Genomic DNA, 25,985 nt, shown 5'->3' on the forward strand with positions numbered 1-25,985 from the left:
TATGAAATGTTCATTGTATTTGCTTTTTTCTGCTCCATTGTTGTGAATGTCTTGAAAGCTTACTAAATGTCTTACTGGAAAAGTTACTTTTTGCCACGCAAGGAAAAGAGAGGGAGAAAAAGTAGTTAAAAGCTGAGTCCTGTCTGAAAAGTCCAACTTCCATGCAGCATGGAAGGAAGGTGGCCGACCTGCTGGAAAGCAGCTTTGCAGAAAAGGTCCAGGGGGTTCTGGTGGACACCAGGTCAAACATGAGCCAGCAATGTGCCCTTGCAGCAAGGAAGGCTAATGGTTTCCTGGGCTGCGTTATGCAAAGTAGTGCAATCAGGTTGAGGGAGATGATCCTTCCCCTCTACTCAGTGCTATTGAGGACAGATCTGGAGCAGTGTGTCCATTTCTGGGCTCCTTAGTACAACAGAGACATGGACACGCTGGAGAGAGTCCAATGAAGGACCATGAAGATGTTGAAGGGACTGGAGCATCTCTTACCTAAGGAAAGGCTGAGAGAGCTGGGACTGTTCAGCCTGGAGAAGAGAAGGCTCATGAGGGATCTCATCAGCATGTACAGATAGCTGAAGGGAGGGTGCAAAGAGGACAGAGCCAGGCATTTTTCAGCGGTGCCCAGTGACAGGACCAGAGGCAGTGGGCACAAACCACAATGCAGGAGTTTCCCTCTGAATATCAGGAAACACTTTTTTCATGTGAGGATGACTGAGCACTGGCACAGGTTGCCCAAAGAGGTGGTGGAGTCTCCTTGGAATGAGACTGGCTCTAGGTGGCCCTGCTTGAGCAGGGGAGATTGAGCCAGATGACCTCCAGAGTCCCTTCCAACCTCAACCAATCTGATTCTGTGAACTCTCTTATTTTTTTCTGTAAATAGTGCTTTTAATTAAAATTTATGAAAAATATTTTTCAGTGTTAAAATCCACCCGTCATTTATATACTGCTTTGTCCTTAAAAAAAACCACAAAACAAAACAAAAACACCACAAAAAAACCCCAATCCAAAACAAGTACTGTTAATAAAAGCTGAGTTCTTCATCTTAAGAACACAGTTATTGTTTTTGTGAAATGCTGACAACTCCTGGCTGGTACCTAAATGGATGCTCAAGAAGAGCTGTGTGTATGTCTACGTAGCTGAAATCCCTTTAGGAAGTGGTGGGGAGGGCAGAAAGAAAAATCCCCCTGTTGCTACTTCAGAGCTGATAACAAGCAACTTAATAAAATATTTATTTCATTAGGCAGAGCCTTTTAGCCTCCCACAAGGTATTACGTACAAGCTAATCTGGGCTACCTGAAGATAAGATGGGAGGACCAAAACCTCAAAGAAAGATTTGGAGTGCCAAAGCTAATTTACAGTTTCCGAAGTAGCTATCTACAGTTTCTGAAGTAGGCACTAAATAGACATAATAGCTCTTGAGCTTGGACACTTCCATTCCAAAAGCTGCTAATTGACCTCCCCTGCCCGCTTCTGATGATTGCTGCAAAGAACTGTAGTGGCCAACGTGTCCTCATGTCCTGCTGTTCTCTGGTAATGAGACCTTGCTCCTTGGGTCCAGAAAATGTAATAGAAGGCATCATTGCAGAACCTGCTGGGGCAGAAGCATCAGCAGTAAAAAAAAGTAGGTGCAAAAGGAAAATACAGGACATCCTTGTAGATGTAAGACACCATTTAATTCAGTGGACTCCAGGGTACTGAGGGAGGCTCAGCTGCCTGGTTTTTCCATGGCTTTAGTAACTGCAATTGAGTTGTGCTATGAGGCGGCCGAGCAGGCCAGTGAAGATGAGTTTTGGGCAGTACCTCTGCCAGTCATAGACTTCAGATACAGGTTCATAGTCTCCAGTGGATCTTGTATCTAAAGGGTGATTGAACTTTGAACACCTTGGTCTGTTTTGTCATTTACATTTGTCACAAAAAATGTTAAGCACTTAAAAAGGTGTTTGTGGCAAGAAAAATATTCAGTATTTCAAATGGAAGGTAGAGGTGGAAAACATGGCTACTTTCCACACACTTCCTACAGTTTTTCTTTTTTCTTTGGAAAAACATCAGCATCCTGATTTTTAGAGACTCGCCTTCTATCTATTCACCTCTTATATGAAGCTGTTGATTTAAAAATAATAATTAGTCTCAATTATGGCCTGCATCACATACCCTTGGTGAGGATCTGAAATAAAAACAGCAATTCCTCTGCCTTAAAGCCAAGTACTCAGACTTTATATTTGGGTGACAAAAGAAGTGTTACTGTTTGATTCTTCCCCTGTGATGCATAGGCAGAGAGGGGGACAAAGAAGGATGCCAGTAAGCACTGCCATGGGAACATAGAAGGTATTGTAATTAACAGCATCAACAGCAAATGCCATCTCAATTTAGCAGTGCCCTGCTGGGATCTTTCTCTGAGTCATAATACCCCCTGATGCTGCTGCTTTCTTCCTGTGTCCGAACCTACATGGGAAGGTTTAATCTGGCTCAAAGTAGAGTTTCTTCAGCGCTGGATCAAAGAGTGGAAAATGAGTTAAACCTCATCCTGCTCAAACCTGTACGTAAAGACACGGAAGTACAGTGAGCTGGATTCACCTGGTATATAGGTGTAATTCATAGCTAGTTCAAGTAGAGCTTTTCCCAGCACGCGTGGGATGAGATCCTGCCTCTGAATTAGTGTTGTTATTAACAGCACTGGCTCAGTTTTAGAAGGCAACATCTGAAAATTATGCAAGGGAGCTGGCTGAGCTCTTAATTAGCTACAGAAAAGTGCATCAGAAATACATCAAGGCAGGGCATGATGTCTTGTGACTTCTTGCAGTGTTGTTCCCCACAGTTCCTTTTGTGCCCTCCTGCAGTTAATGAGATATGAGGGCCTTGACATTGACCCTGTGTTGTGTTAGGGCATGGAGCAATTTGTTACGTATTTGTACATCCCACTTTCATTTTCTTTTTCTTAGAATGAGCTGCAAACTCTGTAAAGGGCTCTCAGAAAATGATGGTTGATGGTAAGCACAGTCACATAGTTAAGCAATCATTTTCTTCTTCATCCCACTGTTCTACAAACATATCTAATAGCAGCAGAGAAAGGAATTTCCAAATTTGTTGAGGTTTGTTTGCTTTGTTTATTTCTTAAAAGTATAGGTTTGCAAAGTTATTTGCAGAGATTACTGCAGATCCTGCAGTGAAAGTTTGCAGTTATTCAACTAGTTTGTACTCCTTAAATGTCCTAGATTTGTGGCTACAGAAATGGGAGGAGAAAATTATACAGCAGGACCTCCTGTATTCTTGTAAGGACCATTTCTCTATATTTAAAGTAAAACCTATGTCTTTCTAGTTGTATGTTAACAAATTCCTAGAAAACGATATGATTTAAGTTTAGGCAGAATCTATGGCAAGACATGAATTAGGGGGGGGTGGTGTCTGTCTTGAGGAATGCCTTTTAGACGAAAGAGTTCTGCTAAAATCAGCGGCCAGTTTCTTTTATCAGGCTATTTGTCAATTATTTGCTCTGAATGCTATAAACATAAATCCTTTCCAGAAACAGTTTCATTCACTCTCCTGAGGCTGTCTGTCAAGTCTTTGATAGCATATACTTGTTACCTTAGAAACTTGCAGGCATTAAATGGGTGCCTAGGAGAGAACAACATTATGGATCCCACAGGACCATTTTGTTTTCCCCTAATCACAGGGAGTGTCTCCTAGCAGGCGGAACAGTTTCTGTTTTTCCACGCAATGCAAAATATCATTACAGAATTTCAGATTACTAAATGACACTTGACTGGAATTTGAATGGGCACTAACCAGCTTACTAACTGAATATATATTTGCAAGTCTGTTGTAATTTTGCTCCCATGGGAGAGGAACCAAAAAGAACTGTTTTTCTAGTTCTAGCAGAAATAAAAATCAGGATTCAACTTGCAAAGCTGAAGTTGCATCATCCCCATCCTGCAGATCAGAATGAGGATGAGTGTATTTAAGAAACGTGTAGACATGGCACTTCAGGGCATGCTGTAGTGCCCGAGATTGTTGGTTTGTGTCTGTTTGTGGGTGGTGTGGTGTGTGGTTGTGGGCGTTTGTTTTGGTTTGGTTTTGGTGTTTGGTGTTCTGGGATTTTTTGGGTGGGTTTTTTTTGTTTGTTTCTGGTGGTTTGTTTTTTTTTTGTTGGTTGGACTCGATGATCTCAAAGGTCTCATCCAACCAAAAATATTCTGTGATTCTGTGATTCTGTGAGTGCAAGAGAAGGCCAAGGGAAGAATTTGTTCCAGTTCTGAATTTTACTTCCATTTGTAGTTTAATTTTGTAAAATATTGGTCTTATTTCCATAAAATTGAAGTTAGCTGATTTCTTAAAAAAAATTCTTTCATTTTTAAAGATTGCACTTACTCAGCACCATCTAGTGGACTGACTGCTATTGTCATTTAGAAAACATCTGGTCTTCATAAACCGTATAGCATATTAGAGCATGCAGTCCTCAGTGTGAATGATGCACCTAAAGTATGTTTGTGAATAATTATGCACCAGAGTCAGAAGACGATTAGCAGTTTTTTTAGTTAAAAAGGAGTGGTGTGAAAGAAAGTAAGTTTAAGATATGTGCCGGGTAGTGGTGCCTGTTATCTCCTGTGTTCCTTTAGTCCATTGACCTCCAGCCTGCTTGCATGCTTCTCTGCCTTACCGTGTGGGGCCATCCAGGTTGTAAAGGTCTCTAAGGAAGGATTTTGGAATACTATTTCTTTGTGCAGTACCACACAGCACAAATCACAGCCTCATTTGTCACTGTAATACAAATGATAAATAAGAGCTGGTGCTAACAGTGAGCTCTGAAGCCCTCACCCGAGCAAAACGCTCTGGAGTCTTTCTAATTGTAGGCAAGGAATTCAGTGTTCAGCTCTTTGAAAAGGCATGATGTTATTCAAAGAAAAAAAAATCCCTTGAGAAAACCTCCCCATAGAGTGCTCGTATGCCAGATCACCCCAGCAGCCGCCTTGGGACTCGGAAAGAGATAAGAGGTCTGCAGCTCAGGTCTTTGGGGACACATGGGAACAGGTTTGATGTTTTTCCAGCTCTAGCAAGAAGGGCTGAATCTCTGGAAAATGAATGTCTCCAGAAGGACTGGGTATTTCTGTGGCCCTGGCTACATCACCAGCATCCTACTGCTCTCCCTTAAATAAGGTTTCTTTGGCAGCAAGCACTTAATTTTGCAGCTCCAGTTGCAAATGAAGAGAGAGCAAAGGGGCAGATCCTGAGTCTTAGGGCAGAAGATCCTGACAAAAGCCACAGATGTGGGGGAGACAGCCAGCACGCTCGTTCAGTGATACCGGGCAAGCACCAAAGGCAGAACCTCCCTTACACTCCCCAGTGTAAGAAGCAGCAAGCATCACGGAGAGCAGGGGGAGCTACGGACAATTGAACCAAAGCAAAGTTGCATTATAGCAAATGCACCAAGTTGTAACATCTTTCCTTTAAACTTTCTTGCGTTTTAATATTTCATCACTTTAGGATCTGTTGTTTTTGTTCAGTTCACATGTTTTGGACAATAAAAATAAGTGGGTCAGTATTATTCTGTAAATTTGTATGCATTAGCACAATGACATCGTGCTGAGGTTTCCAAAAGAGCTATACTTAAATAATTCATGGAAGCATTTCACTTCATTTTTCCAAAATCTAAATGTGCAGACTAGTTTGTTTCCCAGGTCTAAGGGAACCCGGCATTTAAATAACATTCTCTTTTCTTTCTTCCTTTTCTAAGTTTCTAATGTAGTGCAGCGGTCAGAATATCACTTGTCTGCTACCTCCTCACACTGCGTTGCAACATAACCTCCCCAGGCAAAAGTGGCCGTTTTTTCAGTTGAAGAAAATAATGGTTTAGGGATTTTTCTTTTCAAGTTTTAAGTTTGAGACAATAGCTGTGAATACTAATTGTAGTGTACGTGTTCATACACTTGAGCGGGTGCAATCCTGTTTGGAAATCCACTTGTCTCCCACTGACACCAGCAGGAAACATGGATATGAAAAAGTCATAATGTTTAAGTAAAGAAATTTAGTGACAGGAATCCTGTTTTGTTAGAGGTTTAGGGATAAGTCCTCCATGCCAGAAAATAACTATTTGCAAAGGAGGTGGCTCTGCTTTTGTAGTAGCTATGAACCAAACATTAGCTAGCATATGAGAATTCAAGATAACACTTAAAATTGTTTCCTCTCTTTCTGTTTCTCCTCTAGCTCTGGGATTGTACACAGTAAATGCAGTATATGGAGATACTATTACTATGCCTTGTCGTCTAGAAGTACCAGATGGTCTCATGTTTGGGAAATGGAAATATGTAAGTATAGCTTATCTTTACATTCATTAGAGCTGGTATAAGAAGATGTGTATTTTTCATGTGTGAGATTACAAGACTGCAATCGATAGGATTTCAGCCTTGGATACGAAGACATTTATCCCTGTGTTTGTAAGACTGCAAGATTCCAATCTGCATAATTTCTGCCAAGCATAGATTAGAGGTTTGAGGAATTAATCTCATTGTTCAGGAGAAATAATTATTCGGGAGTTCTCTGCCAACCTGTATTAGAGATCTGGCATGTTACCCAGTGGTGTCTCGCTTGCTTGACAGAGCTATCGTTGTACATTTGAATACTTTTGAAGTGGGCTGCCTGAAGCAGAGCGTGCTTCATCCCTGGGAAGGCACTGTCCCCGGGTCTGGTTGATCTGACAGTCACTCAATACTGTTTCATGCTTCAGTGCATTCTACGCGCAGCCAAGAAAAGGGCAGAGCTGACCTCAGTAGAGTTGCTGGCAGTTTCACTCTGCCATTTCTGGTGTGCAGAGAACAGAGGCACACCACAAATACACCAGTGCTCTCTTGGTTGTCTTGGTCAGCCTGCAGAAGGAACATCACAGGATGCGCTGCTTCAGTATGTGATCAGTATCCCAAGACAAAAGAAGAATAAGCATATCAAAGTCAAATGAAACCTGGAAGCGTATGTGGAAAAAAGTGTCGGGAGAACAAAACCCTTCTGCTTCTCATTGGCACAACTGGTTTTCCTGTTTCTGTAAAGTTCATCTAAATCTCCTGTCATGCTCAAACCAAAATGTTACCAGTAATAACAGGTGATTTCTACTCTGACACTCTGACAGTGGATTTAAAATTAAGTCGTTCTCTATCTCTCTTTTTTAAATGGCAGCCACCGGCAGCAGACTGGTCTGCCACAGGGGTGTTTTTTAATCTCCCCTTGGCTCCTTCCCTTGTACCTGAAAGTTTGCAGCTTTTGCAGCCCTCATCCACTCAAGACTTCCTGCTCTGCAAACACATTTTGGGAAATTAAGTCAGAAGTATGTGGAGAATGTGCCCCTAAAAGGGACAGTGAAACTAGTTCATATAAATCCATATGTATGAAGATACAAGTCTATTTGGAGAAAAAGAAATGCATTATCTCTTTCCAGTGCATTTGGATTGCTCATCTTGGACAAGTACCAGGCAGCAAATGGAGACATTTTATCTTCTCATGAATGGAAAGGGGCGTGAAACCCAACATGCAAAAAAGCCCATCCCGTTTCAAGCGTATGAAATTGTTGACACAGCCCACATAACCAAGTGAAAGTGATACCCATTCTCCCAGGGCAGCTCCCAGCACGGCAACACTTTTTTTTAACGGGGGAGGGTTGGTTTAGGGTTTTTTTGGTTGGGTTATTATTTCATTGGGAGAAGGATGAACTCTCTTTTCTGCTCTGCTGCCTTAGGAGTAGCAGTTCAGGTTGCTGGTGGAGCTTGGGGCCACTGGGAGACTTGCACCATGGCAGGAGCAGGTGCTGCTCCCTTCAGCATCTACCTGTATGTGCTCACGCGCTGGGTAGGCTTATGGAGTTAAGAGCTTGTTTGCACTCGACAGCCAACTTTGCACGTGTCGAGTCAAGGCAAAGCTTTCTTTCCTGTGTGACAGACATCTAGAGTAATTGGAGAGTTAAAAGCGGGAGAGGGAAAAAGCCTATAAGGGAATTTAAACTTCACATTAGCTGTTGCCTCCTGCTCCCTACCTGGCTCTGACACCACTCATCTCTTGCCACAGCATCGTCATGCTTTTGTGGGCTCTGCAGTCAAGCTGAGGTATTGTGCTGGGAACACTACTTGCATCAGTGCTGCAAGGTGCAAGGGATAAAAGGGAATGAAAACCTCTTCCAGCCCCCAGCACAATACTGAACATAAAGAAGGAGCCAACCTTTCACCTCACTTTATTTAAAGGCAGACAGTATCTGTCCCTGCTCGGGGGGAGTGGGAGGGAATGAAATCCTGCAGAACTCAGCCTGTAACTTTGTGTCTCATAAAAATAAATTTTTGATATGGCAGGTTTGTGCAAGGCTGTCAACTTTGTATTTCTTCTTAGGACGGCAACTGCATACTTATTAATACAAGCAGGATGTCTAGAAAATGATATTTTGCAGATTATCCTGAGATGCATAAATAACAATATTTGATTGTATGTATATTCCTATGCCACAAGCTCTTGGATCCTTTAAAAACAAAGAAAAAAATCTAAAAACTAATTTAGAATAAAATAGGCAGTTATGGCTGATTAAATCCTGCATTTGGAATGAAGTCTGAATATCCCAGACAAACAATATTAATATGTAAAACAAGCATTAAAAAAAAAAAAAGGAAACTGTAGCTTTTGAGCCTAGCTTACAAATTTCAAATACTTTTTCATACGCACAGAGGCAGGTGGTGCCAGAACCACCAGCCTTCATCAGAGAAAGCCCTATGCTATGCTGAGCTCAAGCCAAAGGATTGAAATTATTTCTACTGGTGATATTTATATATATGTATAATGTGTACCATGGCAGTTTTAAACTAGCTCTTGTATTACACCGAATTTCTTGTTTGTGCAGGAGAAATTAATCAGGAAAAAAGCTATCTGATGTAGTTGTCAGATTTTTTTAAATTATGGGTTTGTATCAATTGCAGATCTTCAGGAACTTCTAAATGAGTGTTTATGCAAAATAGAGGTGTTTATCCTTTTATTATAGGAAATGCCAAATGGATCTCCAGTATTTATTGCCTTCAGATCATCAACAAAAAAAAATGTACAGTATGATGATGTACCAGACTACAAAGACAGGTTGAGTCTCTCAGAAAACTACACATTATCCATCAAGAATGCAAGAATCAGTGATGAAAAGAGATTTGTATGTATGCTAGTTACAGAAGATGATGTTTCCGAAGAGCCAACGATAGTCAAAGTCTTCAGTAAGTAAATCTAGTTGTTACTGCTAACATTCATCAGCATCTGAATCGTAAATCATGGAAACTTTTGTTTAAGGGAAAGATTAAAGATAAGAAAGTAAGTTTGGCTGAGTAAATTACTAAGACTAGCAAATTTCTTCAGCTTTCAAAAATGTAATCTACTGGTGGCATTTACGTAACAGGACTGCCTGCACTTGCAGTTTATTCATGATAAGTGCTGGCTCAAAGAGAATTTTAGGCTTTGATAATGACTCACTTATGTGATGTCATTTGGCCTTGGAAATGAAAAATGTAAAATTAGCACTGATTATTTTCCATTTGTTCTCGAGTGAATTTTTTCTGCAGGAGGGAATCATTAACTGTGTGCGGTCTGCAGGACTGGATCAGGGGAGCAGTTTAAACCAGCTCCGACCAGTTAGTATGCAACGATATGAACTGTGAGTGAGTGAGAGAGAGGCTGGAAAACGAGTTGCTAGCCCCAAATGCTTATTTTGTCCCTTGCTGAACTATCAGGAGGAAGACCAGTCTGCAGTTCTCTTTTAGAGCACAGCAAAGTTTATTCGCGTTTGATATTGCTACAAACCGATCGCAAGGCTGGTCTGCAGCGCGAACCCCAGGGCTCTGAGGTTCACTCCTGCTCTGAGCTTGCACAGGAGCGTGGACAAACCTGGCCTCTTCCCAGTGCCTGTTCAGAGCAGACATCTAATCCCTCAAACCTTGACTCAGCTTGCGGAGGCATCCGTTAACCTTTTTCAGGGTGTTTGTAAATGCTGCCCTGTGACTGCAGTGGGTATCTTCCTCAGCTTGGTGTTCTTATATGGCTTTGTTTGGCCTTTGCTGCTCTTCAGATGCAGATTTACACAGTCAAAGTTAAATCTCTGTTGTGGGAACGCTTTGCTTGTGGGGATGGGCAGTTTGCAACAGATCACCCTTCTGCTTGAAAAACATGAATTCCTGTTTTGGAAGGGCCTCCTTACTCTTCTCTCAGGGAGAAGGTGTCAGGGAGTCGTTGGTGTTGTCTAGTCAGAAGTTTGTCAGTGGCATAAATGAGTTTGAAGCTAGATTAGGAGTCAACAGTAATTCCTTTCCCTCATTTCACTTTCAATTTGACTGCAAGAACAATCGAATTAATGACAACAGGGAAGCGTGTGCTCAGAGCACACATAGTAAACGCAGCGCTTCAAACGAAATGATAAAGAATTATCATGTTTACTTACCGCACAGCAGTAAATATGTAGATGAGACAGTAGTATATGGTGAAACAAAATGCTAACTGCTTGAATTACTGTGTACTGTACTAAATATTAGCACAATGCTAACTCAGCCATGGAGCACAGCTTGTATGTTTTATTGTATGCATTAATACTAATAGAGAAAGCTTCTATTTAGTAAGGAAGATAAGAATAGAGGATGCCACGCATGTAATATGGCTGACTTAGCACTGCAAGAAAAAATTACCTTTGTAGTTTTTCATTTTGAGTTCACAACTTCATTTAGGGTTCTCTTAACATTTCTTTGTGTTTAACTTTCTTGAGTCTGGTTTTGGGGGTTTCATTTTTCGTTGTTGCCTGCTTGCTTGCTTGTTCTAATCATGAAAGAGTTAAGAGTAGTCTGCACGCTTCATTTATTTAACCAGTAGAGTTTCTAACCCATTGAATCACAGATACTGAGCTAGGCTGCAGCAGTGTGAACCATCATAAACCAAAAGTCTTGTGTACCTGAAACTCAGCTGTATCCCAGAAGTCATGGCTGAAGCTGGGTTTCACTGTAGCTCGTCACGTCCTCAGCTGTGCTACCTGATTAACTCAGAACTAACGAGCTGAAATGGCTCATTGCACAGGTACCACCTGCTAGTCTCACTCGCTGGACTACTCAAACAAGCTCTACCCGCTTTCCAGATGGATCCTGTCAGCATCTTTTTTCTGGAATTAAATGGCCGGCTTCCAAAGCAGCGCAGCCCAGCAAACATGAGCTGCTGTCCTGCTACCCCGATGCTTGGCTTTTGCAGGCAGCGAGCTCTTTTCCCCTCTATTATAGGGCCTATATAGAGTTGCAAAACACTCTGGCAAGCTCTTAAGCCGAGAGATAAGCAGTGTGCTGAAGTTGCAAACCCACCAATGTGGGCTCTGCTGCTGCCAAGTTTAAAATTTCTTCTCGCTTCAGACGCTGAGCTAGCAAATGCCAAATGACTCTTCCGTAGTGAATTACCTGGGTGCAGGTGCTGCGGCTGTGGGGATCTGGCAGCAGGCGTTTGCTTTTGGGGGCTGCTCTGAGGGAGCAAGTGGTGGCCTCTCCACCTGTCAGCAGAGCACTCAAAGTAGGGAGAGCCGCACAGGGGCCACCGAGCAGGAGGTCAGGTCCTCCCCTTCCCTCAGAGGCAGGGTCCAAAGCACAGAACAGGTCTTCTCAAACTGGTTGAGACGAGAGATGAAAGGAAGCAAAGCCGAGGTGGGGGACGATGTTGTGGTTTGGTCAGCTAGTGACTGTGACAGGCAGCCAACTGTGCCTATTTATAGGACCCGAAAATCGGAACCAGAAGGCCTGTTAATGGTCTTGTAAAACCTCATTTGCTTGAATTGACATGAAAATGTTTTGTCCTTGTCAGGTTCTTACAGAAAATAGGTTAACCTTTTTCCTAACAAGAGAGATATAAACATGCACATCTTTAAAGAAAAAAAATTTAAAAAAATCTTTATTAGCCCTTTGAAGAAGTTGTGATGATTTTGGTTTATAGCTTTGACTGTTTCTTTTGTTTGTGTTTGGTTTTTGCCACAAGCAAAGATGTCTGAAAATGTCAAATGAATACCTTCTTTCATTGCCTTTCATTCACCCCTTTTGAGCTATTCTTGTTCTGTCCTGGCATAGTCTTCCAAGCGAAGAATATCTGTGCATTTGTGTGCACATAAACACACATACACACATGCGTGCACACATATGCAGAGCGAATGGATTATTGTGGAAACATGTGGGCTTCCTACCTTTGCAACAGCAGGAGAAGCACACCTGCACATTAGTAACTTCATCAGTGTGTACAGATTTTGGCAAGTGGGAAGTTCACTTTGGGCTGGGACTACTGGCATACATACATTATTTCATAGGGAGCTTGACTTAGGAAAAAGGGTCTGTAAGCTGGCATGGTTAAGGGTGTTTCAGTCTGTAAAAGTATATAATATGTATGCTTATTTAAGCAGTATAGCTAGGGTGTAGAGGCTTTTTTCGACTGTATAAACATTGATTTATTATTTTTCCCCTCACTTTTCCCTTCTTCTTTTAAAATTGTGGGGAAAACTGTCTCTTCTGGAGATAAAAATTTGCATTCCGGGCTTCAGGCCAAACTATTTTAACAGACAAGTGATATAGTCTCTAGAAAGTCATTTTTTATGACGGAAACACTGATAGATCCTCCACTTTGGCAAGCTAAGAGGTCCATCTACCATAATAAAAGTAAAGAAGACGACATACTGGCACTGAAGAAAAAGTTTATTTTTTTTAAGAGAGTCATAACTAACTCAGAATCAGTTAAAGTAATTACACTTATCTCTATCATCTGAATTTCTTAAATGTTACAAACCCAGTTAGGAAAAATAAACATTAGAAGAATGATTAAGTTAAAATTGTTCCTTTGTAATGTGACAGCTCAGCTACAGTAATATCCACAGCAAAGCTGCTTTTCTGTTGCTATAGTTTCTGTACCACTGGTTCCTTCTCCAGCATGTGTATCGTATAAATCAGATAGATCAGGTCAGGTTCTCTCCTCCTGGGTGCTGAACTAGTCTGCCTGCCTAAAATATATATTGTCAGAATGCATGGAATTTGTTACGGGAGGTATGACAAATTTTAAGGTGATGTTTTTTCCGGTTTAATCCATTTGCTAATATGGAGGTAGAAATATCTCACTTTTTCCTCTTTCAATGGCAAAGCGTAGGTAAGACTGTATCAGGCCAGATTGTTCTATTTAGTCTCAAAGTCCATATACCTTTTAGTAACTTCTTGTTTTTCAAACAGCTGTTTGTGCTCCCTTCACTAGTACCTTTATCCTATTTATGTTTTAGAACAACCCTCTCAACCAGAAATCTTACATCAAGCAGACTTCTTAGAAACAGAGAAGCTACAAATGGTAAGAGCAGCATTCTCCCTCAAAGTTACATGCCTGATGGCCGCCTGAAGTCCCTTTACAGTCAAGATGGAGAGAGGTGATGGATTGAGGCTCAGAGAGGGTGCGTGTGCATGCCTGCACACTTGCCTGTGAGAGATTGTGGTCTATAGCCAGGCTGAGCACAGAGCACTTCTGTTGCCACTACAGCATTAGCCCTGCCTGATTCTGCAAACAGGGGCCATCCTGATCTTAGATCCATCGCCAAACCCTCTTCCAAATTGTACCTAAACCTCATTGATGGGATTTGTCCTATTTGAAAAAAAAATAATTGGGGCTAAGCATTTGAACTTTCTAGAAATCTTTACCCAAGGCAGCATAAGCAAAAATAAAATTATGTTAAAACATAGTGGATAAAAACAGTGACTAATTCCTATCTGTTTTGCAGCTCGGGGAGTGCATTGCAAGAGATAGTTATCCTGAAGGCAATGTTACGTGGTACAAAAACGGGAGAGTTTTGCAGCCTGTGGAAGGAGGTACGTTTCAGTAGTGGCCAACGTCCCTGAATCCACACAGGCGTATGCATGAAGAACTGTGCTTATAAGAGTTACTCTGCTTTAATCTAATGTACTGTTCCTTTGAGGAAGACTATTCATACGGAAAGATGAAACTGGAAGGAAACTTCTTGGCCTTTCAGAGCACCAAAGCTATGCCATATAATCTCTCTCTTTCAGTTCCAGATTTAGAACCACATCATGGGGAGGAAGGTTGCCTTTGTTAATGCTATTGCAAAGCTAGTCCTGAGTTTAACACCTGTCCCGTATTGTGTTTTGGACCATGTAGATAATCATCTCCTTATAGAGTATTTATTTTCCAAGATATTTAGGAAGAACATTTTTTTTCCACTCCCTTTCGACTTTGATTTTACAGGCTGATCAGACCCAAACGTTATGCCTTCCATAAAATAGGGAATGCTTACAAAAATAAGTTATAAATGTGATCCTGAAAATTGGTTTTGCCAGCATTTTTGAGGCCTTCTTTCTGTAATGCCAGTTTGCAAATTTTATTATTTTTTTTTTATTATTTGATTTTAAATGTACAGTGTGTTAGGACTGTGTTGTTGATAAATTATTCCTGGTATATGTCAGTGGCAATACTAGAAGAAAACTGTTTCTGCAGTCTCTTGGGTAGTTTGTCATGTTGCTTGCGTGTTTGCAGCCTGATAACAAATACAGAGCAGGCAACAAAATGTAGGAAAAAGGTTGTAAATTCTGTCTGTGTGACACTGAAACAGTATTTCCTTTTCAGTTGTGGTCATAAATTTGCAAAAGATTGTGAACAAATCAACTGGACTCTTCACCATGACATCATCTCTTCAGTACATGCCAACGAAGGAAGATGCAAATGCCAAGTTTTCTTGCATTGTGACATACTATGGGCCATCTGGCCAGAAAACAATACAGTCTGAACCAGTTGTCTTCGATGTTCACTGTAAGTTATTAAAAAGTATCTATTGCTGTACAAAGTCTACCTCAGGTGGAAAGCAAAATCAGAGACAGTTTACAAAATTACAGAGACATTGCTGTTTGACTGTCGAGATGGTTTCTCCAAAGTCTTCTTGTTTGCAGGTCCAAGAAGGCCCAGGTATGTTGTGTAATTTTCAGTTACTGTCAGGTTTACCTGAGATTTCTTTCTAACAGTAGAATACTGAATATCAAGATTGCATTGACAAAAGAAAAGTGACAACCACAAAAAGTTACAATGAAATGGGCTTTTCAGAACTTTAACATAAGTTAGAGTGGTTGATTAGAGTGATTTTCTGTGCCCTGTGAAATATGCAATAAATACACAATTTAGTTTTTAGTATACTAAAAATGTTTTTCATTTTTGCGGAGTCAGCACCAAACAGTTAATGCTGGCAGACTACCTTGCTTAAAATACAGTAGCGTCTCTACAGCTGTAAGATGCTGATTTTTACATTTAAAATGTAGTGTTTGAATATTGGATATATTGGTAGTACAGGATTTGTGTAAGTAATTATTTCCAGCTGGCTGAAGTCCTAAAGCAACTCCCTCACTATGTTACTGGTCGACGTGGTAGTCGTAATTCTCCTTTGAGTAAAGAAACCAGACAGTTGGCAAGGAAACATCATAGAAGTTGGTAGCAGTTAGAGAAGGTGGAAGAGGCATTTCAAAGTCTTGTAAAATGACACTTCTGAAGGACTGTAGAAGGCAGCAGGTTGTAGCAGAATGAAGAGAAAAAGGAGATATGCAAGATGCCCAGTCAGGTGTTATCTTTCTGTACACTTCAGGTAATACCTAAGCTTATAAACGGGAAGTCCCTGTTTTGGAAATGATGGGGCCTAAGTATACAGTCCAGACATCTAAAAGGGCCTTAGCAGACTCTGTGTAACAACTCTGTAATCCAACTGAATACAAAGGGAATTAGTAATGCAGACTGCATTTCTGCAGCCAGCAGGTGTGCTCCATTGTCTTCAAAACAAAGTGGTAGGGTACGTTCAACCTAGATGATTAGTTACTTCTTCATGTGTAAAGTGTGTTGAGCAGAAAAATAAGGGATCAGTTTTGACTTTGGTCAAATCAAATCAAACCTTGGAGCAGTTGCTTTCTGGTTTCAGCTGGAGAAACCAGAGTAGGTTAAGGTTACCTTTTCACCAGCTGTTTCTCCAGAATGATGACCAGCAGAACTAATGGAGAAGAAAAGCGCTGCGATAGTAACCATCATCCTTTGAAATGACATAGAGATTTCAATCCCATTGCTTTAAAGCTAGAAATTTTTTTAGGTTTTGTTTTTAAGTTGAGTACCAAATTTCACTGGGGTTTTTGTCTGTCATCTGTGACCATGAATAACTCATGTGGTGAATGGCAGATCTTCACAGTAATGTCACATTATTGTAATGACCAGAAAGCACTTGTTGCTATTACTTGCCAAGAAATGCTCTGCTGTCCCCATTTCCCCACCACTTTCATTTATTAGGCTACTTCACCTGTTGAGGATGAGGCTCTTGCAGATGTCTATGATGCATGTACTAGGTGCACTTGCAATTAGGAAGGAAAAAGAAGGTTGCAGAGCACTGCAGAATAGTCACTGCACCAGATATCGCATGCACTGTGTAATAAAGATTTCATGTTTGCTAGACTAGCTTTTTTAATCCTGGTCTAGTACCACACATAGTTCTTTCTTCAGAAATGGATGGTATCATTGTACTGCTAATTAGCCAATAGTGAGAAGCAGGCACATCCTTCAGTACCCCTTCAGTACTGAAGAGGCCTCAAGTGTCAACTTTGTTAGGCTTTAGAGTATGGAGTTACCCAGTTTCCTTTCTGAGTATTTTGATTTGCTGTAACTTCATTTCCTTACTCTGCTCAAATGCATCTCCAAATGAATTTTTGAAACTCTTTATTAATAGATGTCCAAAGCTTCAACAGATGGATTTCTTGACTGATGTTAGTTGATGATAATGACATATCTGAATCTGATTTGCTTTTGTTTTTTAATTTGGTTCAGTGATCCTAATTAGTTTCTTTCTCAATAAATGTGATTTTTTTTATAAGTCAAATGTAAGCAGATGAAAAACAATAGATGAAAAAAAGCTCTAAGAAACGGAATAAGAAATGGAAGTCTTTCTTTTAGCCTTTTTTTTCAGACTGACTGTCAAAACTATTGTGTTTTGCATCTCTGAAGCAAGTGGAAAAAATCATAAAGACTTGCTACTCATTCTGTTATCTAGTGAGAGATTCCTTGCAACTTACAAATTTGTCACAAAGAAATGGGGAGAGTGTTCTTCGAACTATGCATGCGCAAGATATTCTTAAAGACCTGTTCAGTAAGGATTTAAGAAATGTTTTACTGGGTTTTTTAGCTCTGGGTTAGTGCAGTCTCTGGTACGCAAGTGTTTAATAGCTAGTTGACATCCTGGAAGCAGCCAGGCACTGTAATCTAGTATAAGAAGAAGAGTGAATTAGTTCCTGCCGAGCTGAGTGCTAGTTGGAAATGGATAACTTAGCTCAGCAAGCAGTAGTTATCAGTACTTAACCATGGGGTCTGGTTTGCAGCTGTAGCAAGCAAACTACCAAAAGTAACAAGAGTAATGCAAGAGAACTCCTGGAGCTGGCTGGTTAGATGGTATCTCAGATATCTAAATTACCAAGGCTCCAGTAGTATTGGGCTCTGCTCAGCATTAATCAGTGTTAAAAAAAAAAAAAAAAAAAAAAAGATAATGTTTGTCAGGCAAACTTTCCAATTGTGCCCTGTTGTTAAGCGTGTTTGTTATGGATAAAACTCCTTTACGTAGCAGATTAGACTTAAAGACAGCTTATACTCATGTTGCTTCCAGCATTGGTATTTTTCTTGAAATTACACAGAATTATGTCAGTTGTGGCTGTGGCAGGACTGGGATAGCAACATTCATTTACTAAATAACTGCCTTTTGGTGCTGGCTCCCAGAATTTCACTCTTGCAGAAAGCAGATACCAAGTCTTGGATTTACAAAAGCACAAGGTAAGATTGGCCGGGCCAGCCCAGGGATATGTGCCACTGAGAGGCAATATATATCTTCGCCAGCCTGCTGCTGTTTATTAGTGAAAGCAGGGGAGTACATTACTCATGCTTAGCAGCACTGCATTGCATTGAACACTGTCTTCCTGTCATCAGGTTGCATCTTCCTCAACCCTGAAGGGTGACCCGTTCATCTTAGAGAACAAATTATTCAATCTTTTGCTATTTACTTTATTTTTCTTTTCCAGTTCAGGGAATGAAATTAAAAACTTGCTTCTGGTTGATTGCAGCAGATAGAAGGGTAAGGTATTTTATCATTTAAGCAAACTTGACACCCACAAATCCATGGGCCCTGATGGGATGCACCCAGGAGTGCTGAGGGAACTGGCAGATGTTATTGCGAAGCTGCTCCTCATCATCTTTGAAAGGTCCTGGAGAACAGGAGAGGTGCCTGAGAACTGGAGGAAAACTAATATCATGCCAGTCTTCAAAAGGGCAAGAAGGAGGACCCAGGATACAGGCTGGTCAGCCTCACCTCCAAAGGTGACGGAACATCCTAAATGTCATCTCTAAGCATGTAGAAGAAAAAAATGGTCATCAGTAGTGGTCAGCTTGGATTCACCAAGGGGAAATCGTACTTGACCAATCTGATAGCCTTCTACAATAGAATGACTGGCTGGGTGGATGAGGGGAGAGCAGTGGATGTTGTCTACCTGGACTTCAGCGAGGCTTTTGGTACTGTCTCTTCTAATGTCTTCCTTGGTAGGCTGGGGAAGTGTGAGCTAGATGAGCAGACAGTGAGGTGTGCTGAGAACTGGCTGAATGGCCAAGCTCAGAGGGTTGGGATCAGTGGCACAGAGTCTAGCTGGAGGCCTGTAGCTAGTGGTGTTTCCTAGGGGTCAGTACTGGGCCCAGTCTTCCACAACACCTTCATCAGTGACCTGGATGAGGGGACAGAGTGTCCCCTCCGCAAGTTTGCCGATGACACAAAACTGGGAGGCGTGGCTGACACAGCAGAAGGCTGTGCTGCTATTCAGCAAGACCTGGACAGGCTAGAAAGTTGGGCATTGAGGAACTGATGAAATTCAACAAGCACAAGTATAGGGTCTTGCACCTAGGGAGGAATAATCCCATACACTGGTACAGGTTAGGGGCTAACCTGCTGGACAGCAGCTCTGTAGAGAGAGAGACTTTGGAGTCCTGGTGGAAGGCTGACCATGAGCCAGCAACATGCCCTTTTGACCAAGAAGGCCAATGGTCTCCTGGGGTGCATTAAAAAGAGCATGGCCAGCAGGTCAAGGGAGGTATCCTCCTCCTCTACTCAGCCCTGGTGAGGCCACATCTGGAGTATTGTGTCCAGTTCTGGGCCCCCCAGTTCAAGAAGGACAGGGAGCTACTGGAGAGAGTCCAGAGGATGACTACAAAGATGATTGAGGAAATGGAGCATCTCTCTTATGAGCTAAGAGACCTGGGTCTGTTTAGCCTGGAGAAGAGAAGACTGAGAGGGTATCTTATCAATGCTTACAAATATCTAAAGGGCAGGTGTTGAGAAGATGGGACCAGGACAAGGGGCAACGGACACAAGCTAGAACACAGGAAGTTCCACCTCAACATGAGGAAAAACTTCTTTACTTTGAGGGTGATAGAGCACTGGTACAGGCTGATTCCTGGCCTGCTACTCCATCATATCTGTTGTATTCTGCATCAGCAGCAATGCTGGACTTCCCTTCCCTAAGCAGGCAAAGCTGTGCTTTCAGCATTGAAGGTACTGAGATGGAAGCTGTTTGGACATGGAAGGGAGTCAAAGCTGTTGCATCTGAAGGAGGGAGGTTGTGGCTTGTTGAAGCCCGGTACCCCTCCTCCTATGACAAGGAGTGAGGTGCTGTGTTAAGGCTCTCAGTCATCAAGAGGCCACAGCGGAATGCAGCTCCTGTTATTGAGAAATCCCATAGCAGAAGACAGACATGATGAATGCCTTAAGGGTCGGAAGGGCTGTAGAGCACATGCTTCACTAAACACCCAAAATCAGCTGTCAGGCAAGGGTTTCTCTGCTGTGTAGATTTTTTTAGTGTCTAATAATGTGCATTGTACTATATCTTAATGCAAGACTGGCATCTTTGGTAGAATTTTATTTATTCATTGAAATTAAAACAGCAAGGGTTATCTGCCCATATTATTTCCTTTAATTTTATTCATTTTACTTTGTTTTTGAAAAATTAAATTTAGGCTTCTACTTAGAAAGAATAGCATCTATTAAAGTATACTCTGTCTTTGCCTTAAAAAAATTACCAAAGTAAAATGTAAGTTATAGTTCAGCTTCACTGAACGTGACAGAAGTATGTTACATTTACAGTTCTGTTGACTATGTTAAGGGTCCTATTATGCTCACCAAATTCATCTTTCTGAAAGCCTGTTGTGATCAGCATATAGAATAGGCTGAACATAGTTGCTTAGTTCATATTTCTTTCTTTTTAATGTAAGAAGGCTATTATCTAGTACTAGCACAAGGCATTGAGAGCTTCAGTTGTTTTTCTGATTGCTGCAGTCCTCCAAACTGCGAGCTTCACAGAGGACAAGTTAATCCCTCGTAATGAAATCACACCATGAAACTGTTCTTTCTGATCAGGTTTTTTTTTTTTTTAAGCACATGACATGGTTGTAATCATTGCTGCTTCAGTTACAGGTATTTTGTTGAAGAAAAATGAATTTTATATCATACTGCTTCTTTGCACTTACTTCATTGGCAAAAATAAAAAAAAAATCAACTTACATTTTTTTTATGAAAAGACCTACACATGAAAATACCCTCACCTGCTTGATGATAAAATTGCATTCTCTTTGGCCATTAATATTATATACGTAGTGTTACTGTGTGGTTTTTTGCAGAAGCTATTAAATGTGTAAATTATTTTCACAGATCCAACAGAGAAGGTGACTATTCAAGTGTTGCCACAAAGTAGTACCATTAAAGAAGGCGATAACATCACTCTGAAGTGCTCAGGAAATGGCAACCCTCCTCCGCAGGAGTTCCTGTTTTACATTCCAGTAAGTCCTGCATCACTGTCACTGTGTAGTGAAATATTCTGTATCATCCCTTCCTACAACCTTTGCTGCATGTCAGTGCATGCGTGATTTTATAACAAATGAAGGAAGGAATTCGATGCGACTAAATCGGAAGATAGACATCATCCATTATATCAGATGCTGAGAATGCCTCGCCTGAGTTGGCAAAACATTTTGAAAAAAACTCTCCTTCCCCCCACCCCTTCTGAAGTTTTTGGGGTTTGGACCTACTGAAAATTGCTAGGCTTCATTTCCCATCATCAGATATTTTGATAAGAAGCAGTTTTGATAAAAGGGTTTTAGCACCTTGAATAAAATCACCTCATCTGTTGTCATAACAGCCAAAGATCCAGCAGTGAAAGTACAGGAAATTAATTCAGCTCTTTTTTGGACTTTCACAGATGAATCTTTGTGCAATTTCTTTTCTTTAGTTAATTAATTAATGGTTTGGTGGCATAGTAACACAGAAAAGAACAAGCATGACAGCACAGGAGAAAGTGTAGAACAAATCTGTCAAATGTAAAAGATGCAGATTGAGAAAAATAAAGGCTTTGATACCGTTAGTATTGGTGAAACCCACAGAGAGATGTCGCTTTGTATTCTAAGATTCCTGGTCCTGCTTCCTGTGTCCTGCTTCTCTCTCCTATTTTATATCCCCTTTTTTGTTCCTACTACAGTAGTGAGCAGAGCTGATGTTGAGAGAGACCAAAAGCAGTGGTATGCACTTTCAGATATTTCAAAAACTGCATGTCGCCTTTGAGCATAATCCTCATCTACTTTGGACTCCTGGCATGTTTGAATTGCTGAAGAGCAGCAAGGAAAACTAGGAGCTGAAGTCCTCTAATCTCAGAACAGCCATTTAGATTCAGTGAGCCATCCTAGGAACTCGCTGTACGGCAGGGAAGAGGTTTATGGCATCTCTCTTTGTCCTTGCTCCATGATCACAGTGAAGGAACTAAACACCCCGGTCTCTGTTATCGTCAGTCTCCCTGCTACCTGATAGTAGTGCTTTCTCTCAAGGAGACCTGGAATTGGTGATTTCTTTGGAAGATTTACAGGTATCATAAATCTTTCTGGATGCAGAAATACAAGTTAGGGTTTCATTCTGTGCTTGTTTCAAAGCTAATCTAAATCAGTCATTTGTAATCAAGTGAAAATTGGGGAACTGGACAGGCAGAAAGCAACACTTGCTGGCTAATTCAAGGCACCGGTTTCTGCAGATAACTGCATATAAGGAAGCATAGACCCTAACAGACTCCATACCATGATGTGGATAGAGCAAGGTTTGCTTGTGCTGTTGTGCTGTTTAAAAATGCAGTACGCTTCATTTCCTGACTTCTTCTAAACTGAATATATCATTCAGGTACAGATTTAGCGGTATGGTTTTTTTGCTCTTATGATTTCTGCAACTCTGTTATTCGTAGACTGTTTTAGTCTTTTGTTTTCTCCCCGTTTTCTTTCTGCTAAACTTTCAAATTTTCTATTTTTATGTCCTCTTAAAATAAGTTATTCAATTAAAACAGTAAACTTTTATTTGTAGGTGGTTTTGAAATGCCTGATGTCATGCAGGAAATAAACCTTAGTATTATTAATAGGTAACCACACTTCAGTGATGCTTTCTCTATACATATTTTGGAGTATTTCACCATCCTTATAATAAAATCCTCAACAAAAATGAATGTTTTTAGCAGGCCATGTACAATAAATGTTTTGTTTTCCATCCACAGGGAGAAACAGAAGGTATAACAAGCTCAGATACTTACTCAATGACAGATGTGAGACGAAATGCAACAGGAGAATACAAGTGCTCTCTGACTGACAAAAGCATGATGGACTCGACCACCATCACTGTGCACTGTAAGTCATTGCATTTTGTACTCCTAGTTAGGGTACAAACCCGCCTTGCACCTTCTGGGGTGGTCTCTCTCTGCGTTATTTAGGTAGATCTGTCCAGTAAACCTACAGGAGAACTGAATGATGTGGCTGGTTATAAGTAGTGTCAGGCTGGTTTTTGGGTTGGTTTTTTTTTTATCTTTTTCTAAAGTGTTTCTGTTTGAAAGCCTTAACTTTCTCAATTCATTGGTTTAGATATAGATTCACGTTATGTAACTTTTATATAGTATGCGATATTCTTGCACTGTCACATACAGTGAAAATTCTGGTATTTTGTTTCACTCGAACATATATATGGCAAATTGTTCTGTGCCTTAGAATGTACTCAAACACACAAGCTGGCACACAGTGATCACTGAAGATCATGCTTCATAGTCATATTCACATAAGTCTAATATCCTTTCATCTTATCTCAATGAGGTTAACATGTAAGGACTCTAGAGAAGAGACCTAGGAGTTCATTATGTTCACATAGGGCAAGTTGGTTTTTTTGTCTTCCCCAGAATCATGAGAGCTACAGAGCTCAGTAAAGTTTACATAGGTGGATACTAAGGCATTTACTTACACTTTATCAGTGCCACTTTAAAAGCAGCCACTGAACTGGTTGAACTATTGAAGCAGTGGTTGGTTTTAATCTGTTTGGGTGAGAAAACAAGAGAAGGAACTCTTTCAAACTTTGCTTTCAAACTTCGCTGTACTATACAGGCTGTGAAATGAGACTCAGGTCAATGGTACTAGGTTTTCCCTGGGAACGCCAATGGTCTGTAGTCTTCCCAGTAGCATAAATACCTTAGATACTTTACAGGTTCAGAGGGACATGGTGAATAATGAAGTTTAAAGACTTCTACAGTAGTTATACTTTACATAAAAAGAAACCTCATGTATGTATACATGGGTTTTGTGGTAGTGTTTGTTTTTTTTTCTTGGAAGAGGTACAAAGCATGCAGGAAATCTTCATACATGAATAACTGCACTATTCCATTTAATGAATATTTTGCATTTAATTATGTCATCTGCTGTTTTTCTGCCCAACCCTTCTCTTTGCTGGAAGTCAGGGAATGTAAGATCTGAAGAGACCTCTACTACTACTGCTAGCTGCCCAGTATCAAAGGTAGCTTGCTGGTAGTTTGCTGTGGCATAACTGACCCTTTTATTTTACTCCAAGGGGATTACATGTCTATTACATGTCTATTTGTACTTCCATAAATAGTTACTCTAAAGAATTACTTTCTCAGCTACCAAGTTATTTATAACAAGCCAGTTTTCCTCTCTTTGCTATTTTGTCTGCATGTCAGAAGAGCTTTACTACACGACAGAAGCATGTATTCTCTTGACAGAAGCCTTTCCAGTGTTGGCAGCTAGTGCAGCTACTCAGAACTCATAGGTACAGTCTAGTACCCTGCTGCCTCACTTCACTTAGGGTTTGGTTTGCCGTGTTTTTCTTAAACACCTCTATCTGCAATAAAGCCTTTGCTTAAGGAAGGCACAGTGGCCTGGAATAGTTCTGTAATTCCTGAATGCCCAGTCAGTGCCCTATCTTTAAGCTACTTCAGTGTCTTGCCTTATGCTGGTCTAAAGCATTTCTGCAGCATGTTTTCTTGTGAGGAGAACTCCTCTGAAAAAGTCATAAAATTCATAGAGGCTTTAATATCCTCCATCTTTCAATTGCTTACTTGATATTAATTTTCCAGCATAACTCACTAATTTTTAATGCTTTCTCCTTCTAATGTGTATATATATATTTTTGGTGTTAAAACTTCAGGATTTTTTTTTATGCCTCCATGATGTTTTTTGTCCTTCAAATACTACTTAATGCCTATCAAATCCTACTTCTTCTCCCTCTTTTGCTTTATTGCTTACCTTTCACATATGGAGGAATATTCCTGTCTATGCTGTTGCACTGTAGAAGTCTTCATTCTGAGTCAGGGCTTTTTGTTTCTTCATGTCTGATCTTGACACTTTAGGGTTTTGTTTTCTTTTTTACTTAAAAAAAACCCAAACCACACACCAAGCAACAGGCAATATAACAATTTTAGTTTAAGCCTGTGAATCTATTCATAGTAATTTGTTACATTTCAATTGTAGTGCTTTTTCCCCAAACAGATTTTATTGAGCATTATAATTACACTGGTTCCTTCCAGTGTCTATGTAGGGAAAGCTTCTCGCTGGTATGAAAATACATTAGCACATTATAGCCTTTAAATATTTTTGTAGCAAAATATCCTAGCTCAATACCATGCTTTTTTTTTTCCAAGATGGATGTAAATTATGAGATTCATAGAAAGCTGAAAATTGATATTAAAATATCTGAGTTACCCATAATGCTTAGGGAAATACTTTATTTATAAAACAAATTGAGAGGGGAAGAAAGAGTCTCTTCCTTACCCACAGAACATATGGGACAAACTGGAAAACCTGGTCCCTTGCCCCTCAGAGCAGGTGCAGGATCTGAGTTTAAAATCCAGCAGAACTGAGTGCTTGTGGTTGGCATGATTCACCCCTCAACAGAGAGAGCAACAGAACAGGATTTATTTTGTGGGTTTGGTTTTTTAATACTAGGCTGTTAATTTTCTGCCAGCTCTGTGCCTTGAGTGACTTTGCCCAGGGTCAGATGAGCAAAACTGGCAGAGGCCAGGAAGGAAAAGGGAGGGGGCTGTGGCAGAGCCTGTTTACAACCACTTAAACTGCTAGAGAGGCACACTCCGTGCAAGGTAAGGAAAACACCTAGCAGTAGAGGACGGGTGTACCTTCTCTCAGCTATGAAGAAGCAGATGACTTTGCACCCACAGTTATTTTTCTTTATCTCTTGCTAGACTTGTTTCTGCACATACAACCCAGTATGGAGTTGGACTCTGGAACTTCCTCTTAGTGATGCTTTATTTTCTGCTAAAATGTGTTTTTGGGGGAAACAGATTTGCGAATCTTCCCATAAATTCAAAGGGTTTAGAGATTTACCATTTACATTTCTCCATAGGTACTTTTGTAGTCTTTTCTTGTGCTTACAGACACATTGAAAATGCAGGGGAAATAACCTTTTGAATGTTGCATGGAGAAAAATCTATTTTCAGTATACTAGTATATTCTCAGTCTGATGGTATATTTGGGGAGATCAGACTACAGGCAAGTTCTGTGCACACTTTTCCCAGTCGTCGCACAGTATTCCATCAGAGGCCTCCTTTAAATGCTGGGAGCCTGTCCTATATGTG

General features: G+C 40.6%; 1 protein-coding gene across 1 annotated transcript in view; it reads left to right on the forward strand.

Annotated features, from left to right (window-relative positions):
• Nucleotides 1-25,985, forward strand: part of ALCAM (activated leukocyte cell adhesion molecule) — a 60,994-nt gene that overhangs the window by 21,188 nt on the left and 13,821 nt on the right. The window contains exons 2-8 of the mRNA XM_074165251.1: nt 6,153-6,296; nt 8,996-9,215; nt 13,265-13,329; nt 13,754-13,841; nt 14,614-14,796; nt 20,741-20,868; nt 22,614-22,743. Of these exons, the coding sequence (XP_074021352.1) occupies nt 6,153-6,296; nt 8,996-9,215; nt 13,265-13,329; nt 13,754-13,841; nt 14,614-14,796; nt 20,741-20,868; nt 22,614-22,743 (958 nt within the window). The remainder of the gene's footprint in view (nt 1-6,152; nt 6,297-8,995; nt 9,216-13,264; nt 13,330-13,753; nt 13,842-14,613; nt 14,797-20,740; nt 20,869-22,613; nt 22,744-25,985) is intronic.

Source organism: Numenius arquata, chromosome 1, assembly GCF_964106895.1.
Source record: "Numenius arquata chromosome 1, bNumArq3.hap1.1, whole genome shotgun sequence".
Taxonomy (NCBI): domain Eukaryota; kingdom Metazoa; phylum Chordata; class Aves; order Charadriiformes; family Scolopacidae; genus Numenius; species Numenius arquata.